We start from the raw sequence: 26,338 nt of genomic DNA on the forward strand, positions 1-26,338 counted from the left end.
GGAAAATTATTCTTATTTTTGACAACAGAAGAAATTTGTTTCCAAAGTAATAAATGTAAAAATTGATTTTGACTTGTGGTATAATTTTCTTTTGCAGAATTAAATTACTATTTTTTAATTAGCTATAATGGGACAAGCATCATATTAAAGAAAATTCCATAAATACTTGTTGTAATTTTTACAGATTTCGTTCCATATTTATGACTGAGAACAATGAGATCCTGTATAGGAACTTCACGACTTATGTAAGGGTTGTGTTCCGCGGAGCTATGCAAGTCGGACACAGCATGGGTTTGTTAAGGGAAAGCCTTGTCTGACAAATTTGATTTGATATTATGATGTAGTTATAAAGGAACTATAAGCAAAAAGTAATTTTGACACCATATACTTCGATTTCAGAAAGCATTTGATACTATTGCGCATGAAAAACTACTGTACAAATTGGAACAGTGTGGTATTAAGGACAAGTTGCTACAATGGATAAAAGGGAGGTTGAGTGGGAGAAGACCGAGTGGTAATTAATGGACGTTGCTCTTTGTGGACTAATGTCATTAGTGGAGTCCCCCAGGGTTCAGTGTTGGGCCCACTGCTGTTTTGTATATTTATCAATGATATTGATGAAGGTATACCAGGATTAATGTCCAAGTATGCAGATGATACACAGGTTGGCAGGGTTGTTAATGACAGTAATGGCTTAACATTGACAAGTGCAAAGTACTGCATATGAGTACCAACTGTGTGGTACTACACTTAGGGTGGTAGAAAATGAAAATGACCTGGAAGTTATTGTGCAGTCAGATATGAAGTTTTCTGGGCAGTGCAGACAGGCTACCAGAGCAAGTCATGGGGTATTGTCAATGATATACAGGAATTTTGCTAGTAGGAAAAAGAAGGTGTTATGCCTTTGTATAGGACAATGGTCAGGCCATGCCTTGAGTACCGCATACAGGACTGGAGGCCACATTTTAGGAAGGATGTAGAGTTGCTTAAGCGAGTACAGAAAAGGGCAACAAGATTGGTGAGGGAAATGAAGGGGTCCTCTTACCAAGAAAGACTTAAATTCTGCAAATTACAGCATCTGGAGACTGGGCACCTGTGAGATGATCTGACTGAGGTGTATAAGGCCTTGAATGGGTTGAGCACGCTGAATTCTGATCGGATTCTTCCACTTACTTAGATTACTAACCTGAAGGGGCATAAATTAAAATTGAGGAAAGACAGTGTGTGGAAATTTGCCTTTAGCCAACGGGTAGTTGATTGCTGGAACAAACTTCCATCTGTTGTGGAAATTGATAGCTTAAATAAATTCAAAGATGAACTGGACAAATATTTAGAGGAAATGGATGTGTGAAATTGGTTTTTTTTTTTGGCTGATGCTACATAGCTCATATTCTTGCTTTCTTGCATCACATGCCTATACTACTACGATAATCAATATAAAGAATTTAAAAGAACAAATCTTTGTGGCAAGGGTTTGAGCAATTTTCAGCATTTATCTCTCTACTTTGGTCAGATATTAATTGTAACAATGTCATAATTTCATCAAGTTGAAATGTTAATGGTGTAATTGCTTTTATTCAACTTTCCCAACCCTAACACATTTTAATGTGAATTTCGCAATATTGTCCGTTAATTTTCCCCATCTGTATGAGGAGGAAGAAAGGAAGTGCATAACTCTTGCACAATATCAAAAATTGAACAATTTTGAAAGTGACTCTTGCTGCATCATTGATTAGTAAATTTAAAGTAATTGCATGGTACAAACATTACACGACTATTTGCATCTTTGATAAGTTTTTGAAAGAAGATATATTTTCCACTCATGCTGGAACTGCTGTCGCAACCTTTATTCCTCATGTTATTTAGTTTTAAGTTATATTTTGGGAATAAATCATTTAGTACTAATGTACGAAATTTTTAGAAATCTTCAAGTACCGTGTTAATGGACTAGAAAGGAATAGCGAAAGCTTAAAAAGCGGTACTCACCTTGAAATTAATCTGCGATGGTTTACTTAGGAAGCGTGGTTAATGTTTAAGTTGAATTGTTGAATTGAAAATTAAAAGGGAGGGAAGTAGGAAAAAGTTGACTGAGTTAAATAGGCGCAAGGAAATAGAAGTGTACACATCCAATCCTTGGTTGTCATCGAAATAAAGAGAAGAAGGAATGATTAAAAACTATGTAAGTGAATCCGATGAAGCCAATAGTCTTTACGAGGACTTTCGTTAGTTAGAGAACGTCTTCAGTTGGCAATGTGTGGGGAGAGAACGCGCGTGATATTTTAAGAATAAAAAATTATACTCTCGTGATGCCTTTTTTGACATGTGGGAACTTTAATCTCGAGAGGTTCCAAATTGGGGAAAGATTGAAGGGGAGTTTAGAATTTAGAATTTTGAGGTTAGAGTGGTGCTTGTACCATTCAATAACTAGGGCTTCATATTGGAGTATTCTGTAACTGGATTTTAGTTTAATGATTGAAATGGCAGAGTCGATGAGCGGGTTGTGGTTGTGAGTCTGGGCATGAGTTGTAAGTTCTGTGACAGATTGGTTGGACATGAGACTATGAAAATGGTAGTATGCACGGGTATTGGATGTTTTTGATGAGCCAAATTTAGTAGTGGTACTTCCGATATAACATGTGTTGCAGTTTGGTTGACAATTGATGAGGTATATAATATTATTAAGGTCGTTTGTAGGATATTTGTATGAGTCTTTATAGGTGCTGAAGAAGGATCCTAATTTGTTGTAGGTGGAAAAAACAAGGGAGATATCAGTGTTGTTAAATAGGCGTCGGAACTGTCCTGCTAGTTCATTGTGGTAAGGGAGGACTATGCGGATGTTTGTTTTATTTTTGTCTTTGGTTGGGGTGTTAGATTTAATTTTATTTTTAGCTTTAAGGATTGTATTTAAAATAAGTTGGTGGGGGTAACCTCTGGATATAAATTTGTCGGTGATATACTGTATTTCATTGTGAAGGTCAGTGGATAAGGAACTGTACTTTAGTGCATTGTGAATTTGGTTATATAAAACTGCCTTTTTAGTGTTTAGAGGGTGATGAGAAGCAAAATGTAAGTATTTACCGGTGTTTGTATTTTTCCTGAAAATTTTCGTATTTAATTTTGTGCCTGTTATATAGATAGTAAGATTAAGGAAATTAATCTGATTATTTTGTCCAATTTCAAGGGTGAATTTAAGTCTATCGTGTACAGAGTTAAGTTTTATGAAGAGGTTATCAATAATGGATCTGTTGCCTATTACAAGAATGTCGTCGGCATAGCGCATGTATAGTTTTAGTTCAGGGGGAAAGGGGTGTAGAATTTGGCTTTCAATGGCGGCTAGGTAGATTTCAGATAATGGGGCTGAAATCCCTAGTCCCATTGGTAAGCCAAATATTTGTTGAAAGATTTTTTTGTTGAATCTAAAAAATCTTGCTTCTAATAGAAGGGTGGTGAGTTCAAGGATATGGTCTATAGAAAGGGAGGTACGTTTTGTTAAGGTATCGTCTGTTTCTAAGAATTTGCGTAGGGCTTGTAAAGTAAATGGAATATGGACATTCGTGTAAAGAGAAGTAACGTCATAGGAAGCTAGGATGTCTGTATCGGATATTGTGATATTATTAATTTTTTGAAAAGCTTGATTGGTGTTATTGATCTTGAATGTGGAAAATTTAGTAAGGGGGGTTATGATTTTAACCAGGAAGGAGGATAAATTAGCGAAAGCTGAATTGCTGTATGATACAATTGGTCTTAAAGGGTGGTCAGCTTTGTGTAACTTGATAATCCCAAACATGTGGGGGAGGATGTTATTGCGAATTCCAATTTGCTGTAGTGTGGAAAGGTTGATTTCCTTATTTTGCCTGAGTTTCCTGAGAATTATGTCGAGTTTATTTTTGAGTCTTGTGATGTTATGGTTATTAACATTTATGTATGTGTTTGGGTCTGCTAAGATGGATTCTAATTTTTCGGTGTAGATGTCTTTATCTATTATAACGATCGTATCACCTTTATCAGCTTTTTGAATAATAACGTTAGAAGTTTTACTGAGTTTGTGTAAATCCATAAGCTGTTGTTTTTTTATATTAGAGCAGGAAGAAAGTTTGGTATTAATAATACTATTTGTTTGGTGCATTAGAATGACCCCTCATGCCTGGATCGAGTTCACCAACAAAAACAATATACGTATTAATGCTACCAACCAAGAAATAACACAAAGACATAATAAAAAATGGAATTCCCTTACGACTCGTTCCCCCACAAAAATCACCACCGTTAACCTCTCTTCCAAATCCTTTACACCCGCTGAACTTTCTGGCCTGGAATATGGCTTTAATTTTGCCATCAAAAATCAACATTACCCTATAAAAGACTGCATCGTTGAACTCCAGTCCAAACTCGAACATCATCCCGATAAATGGCGCCTAATGCACCAAACAAATAGTATTATTAATACCAAACTTTCTTCCTGCTCTAATATAAAAAAACAACAGCTTATGGATTTACACAAACTCAGTAAAACTTCTAACGTTATTATTCAAAAAGCTGATAAAGGTGATACGATCGTTATAATAGATAAAGACATCTACACCGAAAAATTAGAATCCATCTTAGCAGACCCAAACACATACATAAATGTTAATAACCATAACATCACAAGACTCAAAAATAAACTCGACATAATTCTCAGGAAACTCAGGCAAAATAAGGAAATCAACCTTTCCACACTACAGCAAATTGGAATTCGCAATAACATCCTCCCCCACATGTTTGGGATTATCAAGTTACACAAAGCTGACCACCCTTTAAGACCAATTGTATCATACAGCAATTCAGCTTTCGCTAATTTATCCTCCTTCCTGGTTAAAATCATAACCCCCCTTACTAAATTTTCCACATTCAAGATCAATAACACCAATCAAGCTTTTCAAAAAATTAATAATATCACAATATCCGATACAGACATCCTAGCTTCCTATGACGTTACTTCTCTTTACACGAATGTCCATATTCCATTTACTTTACAAGCCCTACGCAAATTCTTAGAAACAGACGATACCTTAACAAAACGTACCTCCCTTTCTATAGACCATATCCTTGAACTCACCACCCTTCTATTAGAAGCAAGATTTTTTAGATTCAACAAAAAAATCTTTCAACAAATATTTGGCTTACCAATGGGACTAGGGATTTCAGCCCCATTATCTGAAATCTACCTAGCCGCCATTGAAAGCCAAATTCTACACCCCTTTCCCCCTGAACTAAAACTATACATGCGCTATGCCGACGACATTCTTGTAATAGGCAACAGATCCATTATTGATAACCTCTTCATAAAACTTAACTCTGTACACGATAGACTTAAATTCACCCTTGAAATTGGACAAAATAATCAGATTAATTTCCTTAATCTTACTATCTATATAACAGGCACAAAATTAAATACGAAAATTTTCAGGAAAAATACAAACACCGGTAAATACTTACATTTTGCTTCTCATCACCCTCTAAACACTAAAAAGGCAGTTTTATATAACCAAATTCACAATGCACTAAAGTACAGTTCCTTATCCACTGACCTTCACAATGAAATACAGTATATCACCGACAAATTTATATCCAGAGGTTACCCCCACCAACTTATTTTAAATACAATCCTTAAAGCTAAAAATAAAATTAAATCTAACACCCCAACCAAAGACAAAAATAAAACAAACATCCGCATAGTCCTCCCTTACCACAATGAACTAGCAGGACAGTTCCGACGCCTATTTAACAACACTGATATCTCCCTTGTTTTTTCCACCTACAACAAATTAGGATCCTTCTTCAGCACCTATAAAGACTCATACAAATATCCTACAAACGACCTTAATAATATTATATACCTCATCAATTGTCAACCAAACTGCAACACATGTTATATCGGAAGTACCACTACTAAATTTGGCTCATCAAAAACATCCAATACCCGTGCATACTACCATTTTCATAGTCTCATGTCCAACCAATCTGTCACAGAACTTACAACTCATGCCCAGACTCACAACCACAACCCGCTCATCGACTCTGCCATTTCAATCATTAAACTAAAATCCAGTTACAGAATACTCCAATATGAAGCCCTAGTTATTGAATGGTACAAGCACCACTCTAACCTCAAAATTCTAAATTCTAAACTCCCCTTCAATCTTTCCCCAATTTGGAACCTCTCGAGATTAAAGTTCCCACATGTCAAAAAAGGCATCACGAGAGTATAATTTTTTATTCTTAAAATATCACGCGCGTTCTCTCCCCACACATTGCCAACTGAAGACGTTCTCTAACTAACGAAAGTCCTCGTAAAGACTATTGGCTTCATCGGATTCACTTACATAGTTTTTAATCATTCCTTCTTCTCTTTATTTCGATGACAACCAAGGATTGGATGTGTACACTTCTATTTCCTTGCGCCTATTTAACTCAGTCAACTTTTTCCTACTTCCCTCCCTTTTAATTTTCAATTCAACAATTCAACTTAAACATTAACCACGCTTCCTAAGTAAACCATCGCAGATTAATTTCAAGGTGAGTACCGCTTTTTAAGCTTTCGCTATTCCTTTCTAGTACTAATGTACATAACCCCTCCTTACCTGTTGTGTTATTAATTTGATGAAATCGCAAAAAATGTTCCCTTATTTCTACGTCATTGCTGAAATATACAACAAAACATCAATTGTTCAACATATCAAATAACAATTGATGTTCATCAATTGTTCAACAGCAATCTAGAATAATTGAGAAATACTTGCTATTTTCAACTTTACTTAATATTTCTTTCCTTATTTTGTCAGCAATTAAAGAAATATTTTCATTCTGAAATTTACTTGCCAGATAATGTGGCATACGACTAATATATATATACAGCATACTCTCATTTACCAGGATCGGGGATTAACCGGGGCACTTCAAGACTCCAAATTAAAAAAAAAAAAAAAAAAAATTCAACCCGAAATCTTATATAAAATTCAAGTAATAAATATAAAGGTATAAACAGATGTTTTGCAAGTCGTAAATAAGTGACAAGAAGCAGTGTTATAAGTCGTCACTGGGAGATTAGTGTACCTATTATCTTGCAACCCCCCCCCCGCGCTGTCTTCCCACCCACCACTCAAAAAAAAAAAAAAAAAGAAAAGAAAAAGAGAGACCAAATGTTTAGTTTGTTTTAGTGTGTCGTCTAATGTTGTGTTCCATCGCACCGCAAAAGGACAAATTTTGTTTTGTTATTTATGTCAGGGATGACGGAATTTTTTTTATAGTAATTATTTTTTTATTTTATTTTATTTTTTTTTTTTTTTAGAAAACACGAAAATGATGGGCAAATACAAGAGTTGTGCTTTCTTTTTTCAATTAAACAAAAACTTGAAATTATTCAAAAGTTTAAAAACAGTGCATCCGTTAAATCTCTAAAGAACCAATATAATGTTGGTGACCAAACCATATGCGATATTGTAAAAATTAAAGGGAAGCTATTCGATTTCAAATCAACATCGCAAAAAATAAAGGGATGCATCGTACTGGACACTCGAGTAGTGCATGGTAGGTTTTTCTATCTATCGCCATACCTTTTACGTAGGTTGCTGAACATTTTTCGATATAGCAAATCGCCGACTTACGTAGCTTCGGACTTACGTTATGCTATTTATATATATATATAGTATGAATCAGAGCTGTAATACTCAACACGTTCTATGTTGATAATAATATTTGTAAAATAATAAGAGGAGTTTACCTCAATATAGTACGTCGAACACTTCTGTATGATACTCTCCAGAAATTAAAACAGAAAAAAACGAAAAAATCGACAACTTACCGGTACATTAGAGTAAAATATAAATAATTAAAAAACCAATTTAACACAATTCAAATCAATTAAAACAATTAAAAATCAAATTAACGCAATTAAAAGAATCTAACAAAAATATTCAAAACGATTTTCCTTCCTGAAGCTGACAATGCTTTTCGACCGTATGTCGTGATCACAGGAATGAAAATTACCGACTTGAATTGATTTGAATTGTGTTAAATTGGTTTTTTAATTATTTAATTATTTATATTTTACTCTAATGTACCGGTAAGTTGTCGATTTTTTCGTTTTTTTCCGTTTTAATTTTTGGAGAGTATCATACGGAAGTGTTCTACGTACTATATTGAGGTAAACTCCTCTTATTATTTTACAAATGCTATTTATATATATATATATATTTTAATAAGACTGAAGATTTCAGTGAAGGGGACACACATTTCACTTTAATAACGTAAAAACCCACAGAATTCCAGCTATCGGTATCATCGCAAATGCAATAAGATCGGGTTTACTACCCATTTTTTGGAGCCTCTGTAGCCAGGTGGGCAGGAGCAGCAGTGCGTATGCTTCTTGATTAGACCGGGGTTCGAGCCCATGACCACCAAATATGGAGGATGCGGAAAGGTCAGGGAATGACCACCGCATATCCCCGGAGCAATATGGCCTTAGTTGCTAACGCTCCTAAAAACCAAATAACAACAACAACAACTACCCATTTATAATGAATTGCACTAACAGAAAAGCCCAATAAACCGGAAGTGCAAATTGTTTTTATTCTTTTATGGCAGTGACCTGCAGAAATATGCTTTAGTAAAATGTGAGCTCGTGCGGGGAAATAATAGTGAGTTTTCGCCCCCTGTGAAATTCTTTTCAGAAAATTTAATTTTGACTTATCATGGTGCTGACTAAGAGCTAATAAATCTAGTAAATCTATCAAGAAAGGAAAGCGATCGAGTTGGATCAGAAAAATTAAAATAATAAGGATGTATGAAAATGACCAAACATTAACAAGTATCGTGCGGAATTCAGATTTGTCAGTGGCAACGGTGAACACAATAAAGGAGAAAGACAGAATATGAGAAGCGGTGCAGCGATCAGCGCCAGTGAAGTCAACTATAATAACCAAGACTACGAAATATAAATCAGTTTTTACAGTACAATAACATGCATTTTTTCTTCCTTTTATGTTTTCATTTGCTATGTGCCACTCTGGCTACTTCACCACTGTCCCCAGATAAAGTTTTTAATTGAACTAATTAAAAATATACTACTTTACTTCATTCTTTTGAGGATATTATGTGGTTTTTGTAATTTTGCATTATCAGGGATATAGTAGCAATATTTTATTAATCATTCCCGAGTTACGTAAAATTTGACTTATGTAAGAAGTACTGGAACGTATCTCTTACATATGTTGGGGACTTACTGTATTTTTGGATTAACCGGCAAATCGATTATCTGCGAATTTTTTTTACTATCTATCCCGGAAAATCGAGAGTCTATTGTATATATATATATATATATTTTTTTTTTTTTTTTAATATTTGGAAAGGTGATCCATTATGTATGGATCAAATTTCAATTTCTTTGAAAAAATTTCAATAACATTTCAATTGCTTTGAAAAAATTATTATTGGGAACATATAATTCACTTGAGGAACCACAAAAAGCAAGGGACTGGCCAGCTAAATATTGAACAACAGAAAAATTTTGTTTCAAAATTTCATTCCAGCTATTTTTCTCCAGTTCATACAAGTGACATTGTTCTTTATCTACAGTTATTTGTTTTCTTAAAATGGATTTCACTGTAAAGTATTTATTGCAATTAGGAATATGAGTATAAGATGTCGTTGCAAATTAATACTAGCATGCTTCCAATCGTAAAAGCGAGTTGAACATAATTAAATATTTGCAGTTCCAAATATTTTACAACAAAAATAATATATACTATTTGTTTAAAGTGAATATATTAACCAGTCAAAATTTACCTTTTCCTTACTTGCTAATGTCTTTGTATAATATACAGTTGAAAATCAGCCTTTTTCATCCAAAGGAAATGAAACATTATTCACTTGAATCGGCCCAATTTCCACGAATATGTCTATCCACTTTCTTGATAAAATTTTGGGCCAACGACCAGGATCCTTGATAGCTTCTATGGGAATGTTTTCACCCACTGCTTCAGATTTTACACCTCTAATAAAAGCATAATTTTCTTGCTGCAGGTTGTCATATTACTTTATCAACATCAGAAATTTGCTCCGATTCATCACCTTTTTCTGCATGTGCAATAGTTGTAATACTTTTGCAATACTTTAACATACTTCCTTCTTGTTTTCTGTTTTTTTTTTATATTTTGCTCCACTTAATTTTTCCTCAGAAACATCTTACCTGGGTATTTAATCCAATAATTTTTTAATGGTTTTAAAAATTAATATTTAGTATATTTTTCTCAAAGATATTTTCAGTAATTTTAACTGACTCTTAATTAATTAGTTAAAAATGCTTACCTTCATTATTTGCACTAATTATAAAATGTTAGTACTATTAAATTAATAAAAAGATTAGCGATAGAAATGCTTTTCTAAATGATAATATTCTGTCTTCTCATACGTCGTCGTGTCCACCCGTCTCTTACTTTAGTTCCAATTGAATCCCCCTCTTGCACAACCACGAGTACATTATCTGCAACTTACCTCCACAATCATTTAATACAAATTCTGCACAAAGTATAATGGTGCCTTCGTAGCCAGGTGGGAAGGAGCAACAGTGCGTAGCACACGCTTCTTGATTAGACCGGGGTTCGAGCCCGTCACCACCAAATACGGAGGATGCGGAAAGGTCAGGGAATGACCACCGCATATCCCGGAGCAATATGGCCTTAGTTGCTAATGCTCCTAAAAACCAAACAACAACAACAACAGCACAAAGTATACACGTAGCAATTGACACAATAATAGACATGAAAAACAAAGTAGCTAGGGCTCCTATTGATATAAATTGTATTCACAAAGGCTAGTGCTGATTTTCAATCTTTACAGTATTTGTCACCCTTTCGATTTGGCACCTGCATGTTGATCACACATTCCCCGCACTTTTGAGAGGCTCTGAGAATGGTGTCATTCCTGACATTCATGAACTCTAGAACAGTGGCAGAAGGTATATGGAGTGGCAACTCACTATACAATATTTCATTCCAATGGACATTCTGGATTTGAAGATTTCCTAAAGAATGCTTCCTGTAAAATTGTAACATTTGAGCACAAATTTTGGTGGAGGTGGTCTAATGGTACAGGGTTAAATTTGATTTAGACTAGGTCCATTGCGGTAGAACCCAAAACCATGAAGTCCATGACCTACTTGAACAATTATACACTACCTATATTGTGTCAGCACTATGGAAATAGACAATGTTTGTGGATAATGTACAAACGTTGGATTGGCTGGCTGAGAGCCTGGATCTCAATCCTGATGAACACCTGTGGATGAACTAGAGCAGTGGATTAGGCTGAAGCCAAAACAGCATTCTTCCGAACTGATTCTGACAGCTATTTTTCAGGAAGAATGGATGGAAAGTCCAGCCAACACCTACTAGCAGAAGATAGAAAGTATGGCCAGAAAGATTGAGACTGCCATACAAGCCAAAGATGGCTCTGATTTATTACGGTTTTGAATTAAAGCCCTTTTTTGCAACTGACTGTGTGTTTGGTTTTTAGGAGCATTAGCAACTAAGGCCATATTGCTCCGGGGATATGCGGTGGTCATTCCCTGACCTTTCCGCATCCTCCGTATTTGGTAGTCACAGGCTCGAACCCTGGTCTAATCAAGAAGCATGTGCTACACACTGCTGCTCCTGTCCACCTGGCTATGGAGGCACCCTGACCATGTGTCCAAATGCTTTTGATCATACAGTACATGCATGCATGGTGCCTCTGTAGCCAGGTGGGCAGGAGCAGCAGTGCATAGCACACACTTCTTGATTAGACCAGGGTTCAAGCCCATGACCACCACCAAATACGGAGAATGCGGAAAGGTTAGGGAATGACCACCACATATTCCTGGAGCATAATGGCCTTAGTTGCTAATACACCTAAAAAAAAAAAAAAAAAAACCAAACATGCTGTTGTTATTGTTGTTGTTATTTGGTTTTTAGGAGCATTAGCAACTAAGGCCATATTGCTCCGGGAATATGCGGTGGCCCTGACCTTTCCGCATCCTCCGTATTTGGTGGTGATGGGCTCAAACCCCGGTATAATCAAGAAGCGTGTGCTACACACTGCTGCTCCTTCCCACCTGGCTATGGAGGCGCCTACCAAACATACATGCATGTGAGTGTACTCATACTCAAATATACTTATTTCTGTATTTATTAATGATATTAAGGTTGAAGGTATATCAGGCTTAATATCTAAGTTTGCAGATGATACAAAAGGTGTCAGGGTGGTTAATGACAGTAATGAAGGTAGCTGCTGCAACAAGATCTAGAAAAATTAGGCAGATGGGCTGAGGAAGGGCAATTGAAGTTTCACATTGACAAATGCAAGGTACTGTATATAGGTAGCAGTAATCCCGGGGTTACATACCAACTGTGTGATACTACACTTAGGGTAGTGGAAAATGAAAAGGACATGGGGGTAATTGTGCAGCCAGATATTAAGTTCTCTGAGCATTGCAGACAGGCTGCTAGGACAGCTCACGGGATTCTGTCAATGATATACAGGAATTTTTCTAGCAGGGATAAGGTGATTATCCCATTGCATAACGCAATGGTCAGGTCGCATCTTGAGTACTGCATACAGGTCTGGAGGTCTCATTTTAGGAAGGATGTAGGGCTCCTGGAATGGATAGAGAGAGAGAGAGAGAGAGAGAGAGAGAGAGAGAGAGAGAGAGAGAGAGAGAGAGAGAGAGAGAGAGAGAGAGAGAGAGAGAGAGAGAGAGAGAGGGGCAATGAAATTAGTAAGGGAGAATAAATGGAGTACTCTTACCAAAGTTCTGCAAATTGCAGTATCTGGAGACTAGGCACTTGCGAGATGATCTGATTAAGGTGTGTTTAAGGCTTTGAATGGCTTGAGCAAACTCAATGCTGATGGGATTCTTCCTCTTGCTTAGATTATGTACATGAGGAAATATAAATTCAAACTGAGGAAGGATGGTTGCAGAATAGATGTAAGTTTGTTTTCAGCCAATGGGTAGGTGATTGCTGGAACAAGCTTCCATTCGTTGTTGTGTAAGTGGATAGTTTAAATATATTCAAGGAAGAACTTGACAAAATATTGGAGGGGAATGTTAGGTGAAATGAGAATTTTGTTTTTTTTGGCTGATGCTGTATAAGCTTGTTTTCTTGCATCATTTGCCACTACTAATGCTAATACTAAAAAGTGAAAGGGTATATAAAGACTACAACTAACTGGATGGTTATAACTTGCTTACCATTAAATCCTCCAATAGCAAAGATTAAATCTTCAAGGACAACAGCAGAAAAATTACTGCGAGGATTCAACATATTAATAACTTCTGTCCACTGGTCAAGGTGATGATCATACCGCTCCACTAAAACACAAAATTCAAATATTAGATATAAAGGGCAGAACGATCTGCATAATTCATAGGTATAGATGTTAGAGTTAATTCCAGAGAATAGAAAATGAAAGTTCTGTAAAATATCAATCATACAGATAAAATCTAGGCTAAATAAAATAATATTCCTACTATAATGAATTATTAACTCCCTACTTTTGATATAATGCAGTGTATCCTCCTCCACTCCAAGAAAAGAATGTCACTATTATGATCCTGATCCACTATTCTAAAAATCTAGCCCAGGGGTGCACCTGGGGTGGGGGGAGACTGGGATTCACCTCCCAAAGAGAGAGAGAGAGACTCAATAAAAGCGAAAAAGAGAATAACGGTGTTACTTTCTCCATATCAAAGCATCAGCTCTAATCCTCAGCCCTCCCCCAACAAAAGAAAAATCCATAGTGCAAGCCCAACCTAGACTACATTAAATAACAAATAATTAAAAGCATAACCACAAGAGTGTAGAAATTCACTGTTACTGTTTAACTGCAATTAGATGTCACTGCATTTTTTTTTGGCAGTGTACAAGCTCAATCTCACAATGGAAGTGCTAGTGTCCACATTCATAATTGCAGGTGCACACCATAACTTACAACTTCTAAGGTGCCGACCGGGCTAGCCGGGTGGGTAAAGTGCCTGCCTGGCAACTCAAAGGTCGTGGGTTTGGATCCCGCCTCGGGCTTGGATCAAAGTACTGCAAAAACCTTGGGAGGTGCATTATGGCCACAGAAGCCGATGCGCCAACAACTACCAAAAAAAAAAAAAAAAAAAAAACAACAACTTCTAGGCAGCTATATATCAACAAATAGCCATCAAAAATGCTGATTGAATTTAAGAAAACTATAAATTTTACAAAAATCAGGGAAAAAGCTTGAAGAATTTTTGTTGTAATTTGATTCAGCATTTATACATTAGACTACTTCACGATGCTCTAATGAAAATAAAAAAAGAAAGAAATAAAAAAACATTTTGTAGGTAATTTCAAGTGCAAAGCATAAATGATCAATTTGACTTTCTCCTCTACTCAAATATAATAATAATTTGTAAACTTTCAGAGCCACCATTCTTTCTTATAATCACAAGCATCAAAGTTAAAAAAAATAAAATCTATGCAGTTTCTCTGGATATACAGTAAATCCTCAATATTTGCAGGGACATTCCTGAAAATCAAACGTTCATAATTTATAAGAATTAATATGTAATATACAAAGTCTGATCAAAAAGTTTAGTTAGTGATCTTATTATTGTTGAAGGTATACTGAAGTAACTGAAAGATTATGAGTGGGGCATACAACATTCTTTATACAATTGTTAGATATACACTGATTATTATCTCAGTGTAGATATACACTGTGAAAAAAATAATTTTGATACTGGAAAGTTTTCCCCAGGTGGAAAGTGCTGCTGTGGGTTGAATGAAATCAAACCATTAACTCAGAATGCATGCTGTAAGAGGCTGTTGGCTGATGCAGTGAAAGGACTGATAGGCATCTCATCAGACAAAAAAAAAAGAAAGGTTGTGGAGAATTGTGAGTTTTGCATAAGATGTGGAAGGAGAGGATTTTGATTATTAGAACATGTCATGAAGAATACCATATGTGCATTCTACTGATATTCTCAACATTTCTGCTGGCTGCCTTATTGTTATACAACAATCTTCTTTCATGATTAAAGAAACAGTGTTTATGGTTTCTGTGATGACAGCAGTGGTTGGAGCTCCAGGACTGTAGATTTTTGTGATTGAATCATGTCCATCTTTTAAACATTCTAAACCACCTGCAAGCTGTGGAAGTGTAGATTCAGTATAAACCTCTTTTAACATTTAATATGCTTCAGCTGATGTTTTCTTAAAATGGAAACAAAATATAATAAATAAATAAATTTTCTGTTTATACTCCGGGACGACCAAACAGTCAGAGGAGTTCACAAGATAGACAGAATACAAGAAACAGCACCGTATTCAGCAGACACGGGTTTGAACCACGGTCACTCAAGGCACGTGTACTTATGCACCCGCGCGCCTGACCACCAGGCTACGGCGGTATGCAGCGTACTGTTCCTTGCATGTTGCATCCATTGTTACATAGGCAAAACTGAATGGGCATAAACTTGACCAACTGCCAAGGTCACACCATATGCACAAGTCAATTGTGCAGTTGCTATATGATGCAACTTGGTTTGGTCTTAAATTATGCAGCTCAGCTAGAAACAGCAAGCAGTACGGTTGTTCATGAAAAATTATGATCATTCTTCATTGAACAGACCTCATATAATGTGGCCTCAGTAGTGTCCCACATCCACACTACTCAGGCTCTCTGCAGTCACAGATAGCAAAGTATAGGCAGCAAGCACAGGGTTGTTAAAATTAAAGTATTCTTATATAGAGGGCTCTGGAGCGAGTTCTAAGGCTCATACTGAAGAGAAATTTGGACAACAGGTACATTTATTAGAAAAAAAAATTAGTTACAAAATTTGTCATTGTATTGCATGTAACTATCTTAGTTACGATTAAGCAAATAACTTACGTTATTTGCATAATCGTAAGTTATTGCCACAGCGCCACTACTCAGCTCTACTGTACTGTATAAAAGCAAAGCAGTCTCTTCAAAATCATACACTAGATGTTTGCCTGCACTACAGCAGCAATGCCAACAACGTTGCAGGAAAAGGCACTATTAGTGAAGCTGTACTATCAGAATAGCAACAATGCAGCCGTGGCTATCAGAGAATTCCGGCATCAGAAGCGCATAAGGCATGGACCTACGACTGTTTGTGCTGTCTGCAAAATGATTGCAAAATTTGAAGCGACAGGACATCTTGGCATTCAACCAGGTAGAAGTCGAAAACAAGTGGACTCCTCTCGTGTTGAAGATGTGGCTATGGCTGTCGTGGATTTATCAAGTCAATCTCCATGTGGTAGCACAAGTGTGCCAGCTGTTGCTCGTAAACTGGAAATGCCTTATTCCACTGTAAAGCTAGTAATTCATCAGGTGTTGCAGTACTATCCTTACAAGATGCACATGCTAAAGCGTGGTGATGCAGATATTTGTTTCACATACGCACTTCAGTTTCTGGCGCGAATGACAGTGGATATTGCTTGGCCATGGAACATCCTTTGGATTGATGAAGCCCACTTCTGCTTAAATGGACAAGTGAATATGCACAACTGTCGCATTTGGGCACCAGAAAACCCTCGAGTTATCCAAGAGGTCTCATTGCATTCTCCAAAAGTGACAGTGTGATGATTTACGGCCACATTCATGATTGGGCCATATTTTTTTTTTTGGACAGGTAACACCGACTAGACCCCTACACCTGTTCCGTCACTGGACAGCGATATTATGAAACGTTGGCAAATTTCACAATACCAGAGCTGCAACAATGTAGGTGCCTTCAGGATACCATATTTATGCAAGATGGTGCACCATCCCACATCCATTGTTGTGTCCAAAGATTGCTGACAACACTTTACAGACAAACAGGTCATCAGCCGTTGTTTCCAGACATTTTGACACCCTGATCACCAGACCTCACCCCATGCGACTTCTGGTTGTGAGGTTTTTGAAGATCCAGGTGTATCGGGAAGGATGTCCAACTCTGGCGGATCTGAAGGACAGCATTAGACATCATGTGCTGGCTATTCCAGTTGACATGTTACGTTCTGCTGTAGAAAATGCTGTTCTTCCAATGAAAACTGTTGTTGACCAAAACGGAGAACACACTGAACAATTGTAGCACTGTTCAAGTGATTTGTATTACCACAGCGCCATATAGGGACAAATTTTGTAACTAAATTTTTTTCCAATAAATGGCGAATACATTCTTTATTGTACCTGTTGTCCAAATTTCTCTTCAGTATGAGCCTTAGAACTCACTCCAGAGCCCTCTACATAGGGATACTTTAATTTTAACAACCCTGTATATACACTAGTTGGTCCATACTGGTACTGTATATACACTAGACTGAACATACTTGTACTGCCTCCTAGGTACCATTATGTTCAGTCCAGTGGACTATCTAACAGCTGGCCTGCATTTTAAAATTATTCAAAATATAAGGAATATTAGTTCTCACAAAACACCTATCATAACCTTAAAAGCTATTTTTAGTGTGTGATTAAAGATATGGGAGATGCCAGTGTTCTGCCCTGGAGACCAAAGAGTTTTCACTGTTTGTCATTTAGTATTATCTGGTGGCACAAAGGTTTGGCAATTTCTCTGTGTGGTGATGACACTACACCTTTTCCTCTGCTTATGTTGGTTCACACATGGGGGGGCGGCAGTAACCCTGGTTTTAGACCTTGCACATTAGGATATACCAGGGTTACTAACATACTTATCATGTGAAAAAGCAAACTGAGGATCTGAATGAGAACAGCCAGACTTTGCTGAACTTCAGTTTGCCCGATTCTCAAGTCTTGCATATCAGTTCTATTAGCATTTTGAACTCCCAACCAGAAGCAATATCTGTCATCAATGAAAAAATTTCCACAAGACTCAAGCAACCTGTATAGAATATTCAAGCTGTGGCTCTACCACTGCTTTATGTATTTAAAAATTGTGGCAATGAGAATACGCTACCAATAAGCCAACCAAACAGGTTAAATTTTAAACCGAAACCTTATCAGTATGAGAGTATTGTCATGAAGACAGTTAACTAAAGAAATAAGGAAATTTTCTCCTCAAAGTACTTTTCAAAAAAATATATTTCATGTTATTTAAAATGTAGAATTGGCTTTCAGTTCAGATGTGATTTATAAATTTTTTTGTCTATTTTAAATGTAACTGCTGTTATTTTCATGTCAGCAGTAAAATAAAAATAAATGCCTTAATGAAGCACATATTTTATTGTTAAAAGAAGGTATGATTTAGATAATCACCTTTGTATATTGTCTCTTGTATGAGGTCGCTGCATTGTTATAAAGTTACTGACATGCTTACCTTACTGAATATAAGCTTGGTTAGTTTGCTTTATGCTAAATAATTATACAGCCAAGTTTAATTTTGTGACTGATGCTGCTGCTAGCATGAAGTCTCAAAGCATGTGGGATGTAACAACAGAATTTGGGAAGAAAGAGTAAACATAAATGAATGGAAAGTGTGGTTCAAAGATTTAAAGTGCCAATTTTGTTTTTCCAGTAAAAATTACTGAAGATTAACTTAATGTTAACGTCAGCCATATTCTAGGAGTCTTGTAAATAGTTATGAATTTCATCAATTTTCGAGATGCTTAATTACAGCATAAATGGAATATGGTTAAGCCAAAAATGTAACGCCTATGTCAGATTTTATTTGGTTTCATTTAAAGGTTCACAGTTCACAGATTTTCTTCATTTTCAATAAAAATATGAAGGAGTGTTTTACTCAAGTTTTTAATTCAAGAGAATACTGGGTAAATGTTTTCGGTACTGAGTCTTAAAGCAGCATTTTCCTTACAACATTGGGAGGAAAAGTAAAGAATGGTTATCTTTATCGGTGACCAACCTTAAAAAAATTGGAACTTTTAACTTAAGCTTTTTTTATAAAGCTAAAGAGTTAAGAATAAAAAAAATTTTAAACAAGATTTTCATTTAAAACAGAGTATGTAATCTGTGAAAAACATTTGAAAATGTTTTGCACAGGAACAAACTATTTAAATGATTTATACATAATGTATTTTTCTAAAGATCACTTACATTGTCAGAACTATTCCTGTTCATTTTAAATACACTGAAAAAGTGTATTAGTTTTAATTTTATTTGCCATGTAATCTTAGACATATTAGCAATTCTGTGTTCTGTACTATGTAAAGTAGAGATTTCTTTTTTTAAGAAAAGGGGTATAACTAAAGGAAACATGTTAGGCTGAATCCTTTGTTAAAAATATTGCAATGAATAATATTAACATATCATAATATAATATATAACAATATAAGCATTTATATTGTTATATTATTTTTTTATTTAATATGTTTTATATTTATATTTTTTTCAGAGAAAGAGAGAATGAGAGAGAGAGACACTAAGTATCGAAAGCTTAAATGGCAAAGTGGAATTAACAGAGGAATAACCAGATTTACATATCAGAATAGTAGGTCTCAGAGAAACAAAGAAGATGAATACACTAAGTTGTTCCTTAAGCAGAACAGTATGCAGAGGTAAACAGAATTGAACTATGAGAAACCACATTTATTGGAAAACCAAGGTTTAGATAAAGGACGATATTTTAAAGTGGAGTGTGGAATAAAAGATTCCATTCCTACAAGAATAATTTCACTGACACGATCTGAGCAAACAATGACATAAGAAGTTTTGAAATAGTAATCCGACCAAGAAAAAGAAGAAAAGAAATCTTGCAGATCATCCCATTTTGCATTCTTGTAATGCAAAATGGGATGACTATTCCCAACCTCGTGTAGAGGTTGGGAATAGTCATGAGATAAAGGCCCCATTGAGACAAGACAATCACCAAATTGTGATCTGAGGTACTTATAGGACCACTCACCTCGACCATGTACTTAGAAGAGTTGTTTGTGAGAAAAAGATCAAGCGTGTTGGCTGTATGGTTAGGATTGTCCAGTATTCTGGTAGGTAAATGAAAAAATCTGTGCGAGGTCATTAGCAATTGCAAAAGCCTCATGACCAGCTGGGTGAGTGTGACTAGAGAACTGAAGCCAGCTGGAGTTGTGAACATTAAAATCACCAAGAAAAATGACCTAGGAAAGTTGGACTGGAGAAAGTTGGACTGGAGAAAGTCAAGTTGCAAAGAGAGGAAGCCAAAGAACTTCAAGTGATTAGTGGAGTTGAGAGAATGGTAGAGACAACAGATGAATTTCATAGAATGAGGTAGAGATTTTAAGCCAGAGAAGGTCAAAAAGAGGAGATTCCAAATTACCAAGTCTCTGACAGGGAATAATGGAAAGGACATATGCACAAGTACCACCTTTGAGACTAAAGGAATCATACAGCAAATAATTTGGGCAAATGAGATGAGCAGTGGTTGAATCAACCGATAACTGAGATCCTGTCAGAAAAAGTACATGGAGTTTGACAGACTGCAAGTGGAAATGGATATCATTGAGATTAGAATTGAGACCATGTATATTTGTGAAATGGACTAGGAAGCATTTGGGAGGTTTAGATCTTTTCGCAGATAAGCTAACTCTATTAGTTTGACAATTCATGGTGTATTCAAAAGTAAGAAAAGTAGGGGGGACATGCTGTATGAAGTAATGAAATTTTGGATATGGTGTACACATGGTAAGAATATACCCAGATCCTTGACATAACGTGGCCTCGACAATGCCCACCGCATACACACTACTCAGACTCCCTCCAGTCACTATCTGGCAGAGTAGAGATAGCAAGATTATACACTAGCTGATCCTGAAGACGCCTAGAGAGTTACCAATAGGTTCAGTCCAGTGTGCTAACCAGCAGTCAGCCTGTGAACACCATTTTAGAGCTGTACCCTCGAAATGTAAGGAAGTTTGGATCTCATCATGATGTCCATCATAACCTCAAAAGACATCAGTCATACTGCATGATGGAAGAGATGGGGAAGAGTTGTTCCACCACTTCAAGCCTCCAATAAGCAAAGTGGTGGTATTGCAGGGGTCGAGATGTGGGATAAGCTGTAACGTAAGCTCGACCCATGCTTACATTGGTTCACACCTGGGTGGTCACCCACAGTGTGTTTGTGCATGGGAGTTATACCCAGGATTACTAACAGTCCCACTATCATGAAGGTGCAAGCAGAGGATTTGGCTGTCACAGACCAAATGGAATTCGCCAAAATTGGATCCAGTTAACTTGAGTGTCACCCAAATATCAGTTCCATCAGCATTTTTGACTTCCAGGTAGCAAGTACAGCTTGTCTGGCATATCTGAGAGAATGTATGCGACAACCTCAAGGACCATATACTTAGATTTCAGAAAAGCTTTTGAACTGTTAAACATGAAACAAAGCAGTCATTCATGACTGCTGTACAGATTGGAGTAGTGTGGCATTATGGGCATGTTATTGCTGTAGATAAAGGGATGAGTGTGGGGCAGAAGACAGAAAGTGGTTATTAATGGGCACTGCTCATCACAGATTAATGTTATTAGTAAAATCCCATACTGTTTTCAATATTTAATAGAATTCAATATTAAATAGAAAGGGTGCAAGAATATTTGCTGATGCTATAGATGCAGTGTTAGGTGGGTAGGAAAACTGCTAGCTTGGGGGGGGGATACAACGACTAATAGTGATTCTTGCACTGCTTCTATTGGAATGAGCAACAGCCTGGAAAACAAGATGCAGGGTATTTCAGAGACTTTTTTTTTTTTTTTTTTTGGTAGTTATTGGCGCATCGGCTTTTGTGGCCATAATGCACCTCCCAAGGTTTTTGCAGTACTTTGATCCAAGCCCAAGTCGGGATTCGAACCCGCGACCTTTGGGTTGCTAGGCAGGCACTTTACTCACCTGGCTAGCCCGGTCGGCATTTCAGAGACTGCTGGGGGTCATTGCAGTACAAGTAAACACATGGGTTGTGTTAGGGTAGCTAAGAATAGGAACAGGTGCATGTATACTTGTGTGTACACTAATGCTAGGAGTTTGGTAAATAAATTTGATGGATTTGAGGTATTGCTCAAAACATCAAAGGCAGATATTGTTGGGATATCATTCCTTATATCCCACAGATATAAGGAATGCAGAACTGGAATTTGGGGAGTACAATGTGTACAGGAAGGATAGACAGGATAGGAAGGGAGGAGGGGAGGTAAGGGTTATGCTATTAGTTATGAAACACAAACTCCAAGGAAGTGAAGCCAGTCGACATCGCTGGACAGTGCAGTGTCGAGTCAGTTTGGTGTGACATAAGCATTGGCAGATCATTGGGTAAAGGGAAGGGTTTTTGCTTTTTTAAAGGTGACTACGATGGTCTGAGACAGTATTTAAATTCTATACAGTGGGACCAACTAATGATGTTACCAACAGCAAATTCAAAATGGGAAGCATTCAAAGAATTTATCTTGGAAGCTACTAAGCTTTACATACAAACTAAGAAATATTGTTCAGGGTTTAGGCCTAAATGGATGTCAGATGAACTAATAAGACATATGGCAGAGAAGAAAAATGCATGGGATACATATAAATTAATGGGTGACATGGAAGCCTATGATAGATATAAGCTGGTCTGTAACCAAGTCACAAAGGAGATTAAGCAAGCAAAGGCAGATTATGAGAAATCCTTGGCAATGGATGCAAAGAAAAACAGCAAAGAGTTCCTTACCTATGTAAACTCTAGAAGGAAAGGGATGAATCAGATTGGTCCACTGGATATCGATGGTTCAACTGTTGATGATCCTGCCCAGGTAGATAACAAACTAAATGAATATTTTGCATCTACATTCACACATGATGCGTTATTCAGGGAGGGGAATGCCAGAGGTGTATTAAACTCTGGCAGTAAGCTAGATCATCTGATCTAGCTTACTGATCATCTCAGTTATTATAAGATCATCCGACCTTGTAATAACTGAGAGTAAAGTGCAGGAGAAATTGTTAAAGATAAACATAAGAAAGGCACCTGGGGTGGATGGAATCTATCCAATTATATTAGAGGAGGCAGCAAAGGAAGTAACCCAACCCTTAGCCATAATTATGAGAGATTCCTTAGACTCAGGGGAGGTACTCATGGACTGGAGATGTGCAACTATGACCCCAATCCATAAAGGAAGATCAAAGGGTGACACAAGTAATTACGGACCTGTTAGTTTAACTTCTGTTCCAGGGAAATTAATGGCAGGACTGGTTAAAGAAGCATTGCAGAGTCATCTATACAAGACTTTAGCTCGGACAGAGCATGGGTTTGTTAAGGGGAAGTCTTGTCTGACCAATTTGATTGGAAACTATGATGTAGTCACAAAGGAACTGGATGCAAAGAATAATTTTGATATCAGATATTTGGATCTGAGAAAGGTTTTTGATACTGTTACACATGGAAGACTGCTGCACAAATTGGAGCAGTGTGGCATTTGAGGCAAATTGCTGCTATGGATAAAGGTGTGGTTGAGTGGGAGAAGACAGAGTGGTAATCAATGGACACTTCTTCTCTTCATGGACTAATGTTATTAGTGGAGTCCCCCAGGGTTCAGTGTTGGGTCCATTGTTGTTTTCTGTATTTATTAATGATATTCATGATGGTATATCAGTGCAGACACTCTTGCAGACTGTCTGCACTGCTCAGATATGAAGTTTTCTGAGCAGTGCAGACAATTGCAAGAGTAGCTCATGGTGTCTTGTCAATGATATACAGGAATTTTTCTAGCATTGATAAGGAGGTGATTATCCCCTTGTATAAGGCAATGGTCAGGCCATACCTTGAGTACTGTATACAGGTCTGGAGGCAGAGGTATTGGAATGAGTACAGAGAAGGGCAACAAGATTAGTGAATGGAACGAAGGGTTGCTCTTACGAAGAAAGGCTTAAGTTTTGTAAATTACAGTGTCTGGAGACTAGGCACCTATGAGGCGATCTGATTGAGATGTATAACGTCTTGAATGGTTTGAGCATGCTCAATGCTGATGGGATTCTTGCTCAGAAGAATCGCCTGAGAGGACATAAATTGAAATTGAGGAAAGACAGTTGTGGGATAGATGTGCAGATGTTTGCCTTTAGCCAGCAGGTGGTTGATTGCTGGAACAAGCTTCCATCTGTCATTGTAGAAGTTGATAGCTTAAATAGATTAAAGGCAGAACTAGACAGACATTTGGAGGAAGTGAATGGGTGAAATGAGAAGGGTGGTTTTTTTTGTTTTTTTTTTTTTTTTTTTTTTGGCTAAGGCTATATAAACTTGCTTTCTTGCATCATGTGCCTTTACTAATGCTAATGCTAATATATTTGAAACACACCTTGAATACTGCATACAGGTCTGGAGGACTCATTTGAGGAAAGATGTAGAGCTTCTGGAATGAGTACAGAGAAGTGCAACAAGATTAGTGAATAGAACAAAGGGTTGCTCTTATGAAGAAAGGCTTAAGATTTACAAATTACAGTGTCTAGTGTCTAGGCACCTGCGAGGTGATATGATTGAGATGTATAAGACCTTGAATGGTTTGAGCAAGCTCAATGCTGATGGGATTCTGCCTCTTTTGCAGATTAATTGCCTGAGGGGACATATATTCAAATTGAGGAAAGACAGTTTTAGAATAGATGTGTGGAAGGTTGCCTTTGGCCAGCTGATGGTTGATAGTTGGAACACCCTTCCATCTGTTGTAGTGGAGGTTAACTTAAATAAATTTAAGGAAGAACTAGACAAACATTTTGAGCAAATAGTTGGGTGAAATGGAAAGGGTTTTTTTTGGCTGATGCTGTATAAGCTAGCTTTCTTGCTTCATATGCCTCTACTAATGCTAATCAACTGTTCATAGTGTTCACACATAGTACATAGCGATGTCCAGAAAGTGCATCCTTCATAGGATCACAAATGAGATCTGAAGGTAGGGACTGTGTTGGGGAGATGGCAGAAGTCCACTGGAATTGAACAGTGGTAAGTCTTACATCCACGTGAAAACATCCTCTCTTGTCCCAAAAAAATAAAAAAAAAATGTGACATGTTTTCCAGCAGATAGCTGAGCATTGAATTTTTCCTTTCAACATTAAATCCTTGTGTCACTACTTCACAAACTGTTGTTTTGACTCTGGTTCATAGTTGTGTATCCAAGTCTCATATCAATCCAGAAGATTGGCTCAGGCCTGCACTCTCTCTCTGCTCCTTGTGATATAGTATCAGCATTTATGGAACCTACCTAGCACAATTTCTTGTATCCCTTAATTGTTTTCAATGAATTAAAGTCTATTCCCACTCCTGCAAACATTTCCTAGGTCCTAATGAGTCAGTCTTCTTCATAAATCAGTTTATCTATTCTCTCCTCATATTCAGCAATTGCTAAAGTGTAAGGCAAAAAAAAGAGATCACATTAACCAAAAACAAAAATGAGCTAACTATCCTCACATCAACTGTCACATTCTCATAAATGACCTTCAAACATTGGTGAATATCAGTGGCACAATGCTTTCTGCATTCAGGAGGTCAATAAAATACTGCTGCTTCATACATAGATCAATGTCACCCTATAATTCACAGACTATTACAACCTTGCTGTCCAGCATGCAATGTTGGAACTTCAAGGACACTGGCAGTAACATTTAAATTTTCACTTGACATCATTACATATTGTATGCAACATTACACAAGCAGAAAAAATAATCTGGAGGCATTAGTTTCAGAGAAGCCCTCGCATATACATAAATTCTCATTCCTGCAATGGATATTCCCCATCAGTTGATAGACTAGGACAGGAGTCGTCATAAATTTAATTCCAAATGACATTTTCTTCAGAGGTTGGGGACAGCAAATCTCACTCTTATACTAAGAATATTCTAATACCTATTCATCATTTAAGCTTAAAAAGAAACTATGAAAATGCTTACCTGATGATAACCGATTCATCCCATTGAAGCCTCCCATTGCAAACAAATAACTTTTGTAGTTGACACAGCTAACACCACTTCGTGGTGATAGCATGGGTGAGACATACATCCATGAGTTTCTACGAGGGGTATAGATCTCTGCAGAGCTTAGAACTTCTTGGCCGTTAAATCCACCAACTACATAAATCTTCCCTACAATAGACACAATAATTTCCTTAAATTGGACCTTAACTTGATAAATGATACAAAAAACACATATTTGCAAATATATTTTCTTTCTTATACAATGATGCAGTTTTAAACATTATTCAGAAATTATTCAGTATTAAAAGATATTCAGTATAACAGTTGAATATGGAATTTTTTTGGTTGATTTTCTTTGTTATACAATGATAAAGTTTTACACAAATTCAGTAAAACAGTTGAATTTACAGTTTAATATCTTTTAGTGAAGTTGCTTTTATT

At 36.7% G+C, this 26,338-nt stretch overlaps 1 protein-coding gene across 1 annotated transcript in view; it reads right to left on the minus strand.

Moving 5' to 3' along the window:
• LOC150080985 (kelch-like protein 10) overlaps positions 1–26,338 on the minus strand; it is a 132,744-nt gene that overhangs the window by 47,266 nt on the left and 59,140 nt on the right. The window contains exons 5-6 of the mRNA XM_090380875.1: positions 25,874–26,065; positions 13,268–13,387 (exon numbers count right to left, since the gene is read on the minus strand). Of these exons, the coding sequence (XP_090237001.1) occupies positions 13,268–13,387; positions 25,874–26,065 (312 nt within the window). The remainder of the gene's footprint in view (positions 1–13,267; positions 13,388–25,873; positions 26,066–26,338) is intronic.

This window comes from Mastigoproctus giganteus, chromosome 9 (genome assembly GCF_048544385.1).
Source record: "Mastigoproctus giganteus isolate SK-2022 chromosome 9, ASM4854438v1, whole genome shotgun sequence".
Taxonomy (NCBI): domain Eukaryota; kingdom Metazoa; phylum Arthropoda; class Arachnida; order Uropygi; family Thelyphonidae; genus Mastigoproctus; species Mastigoproctus giganteus.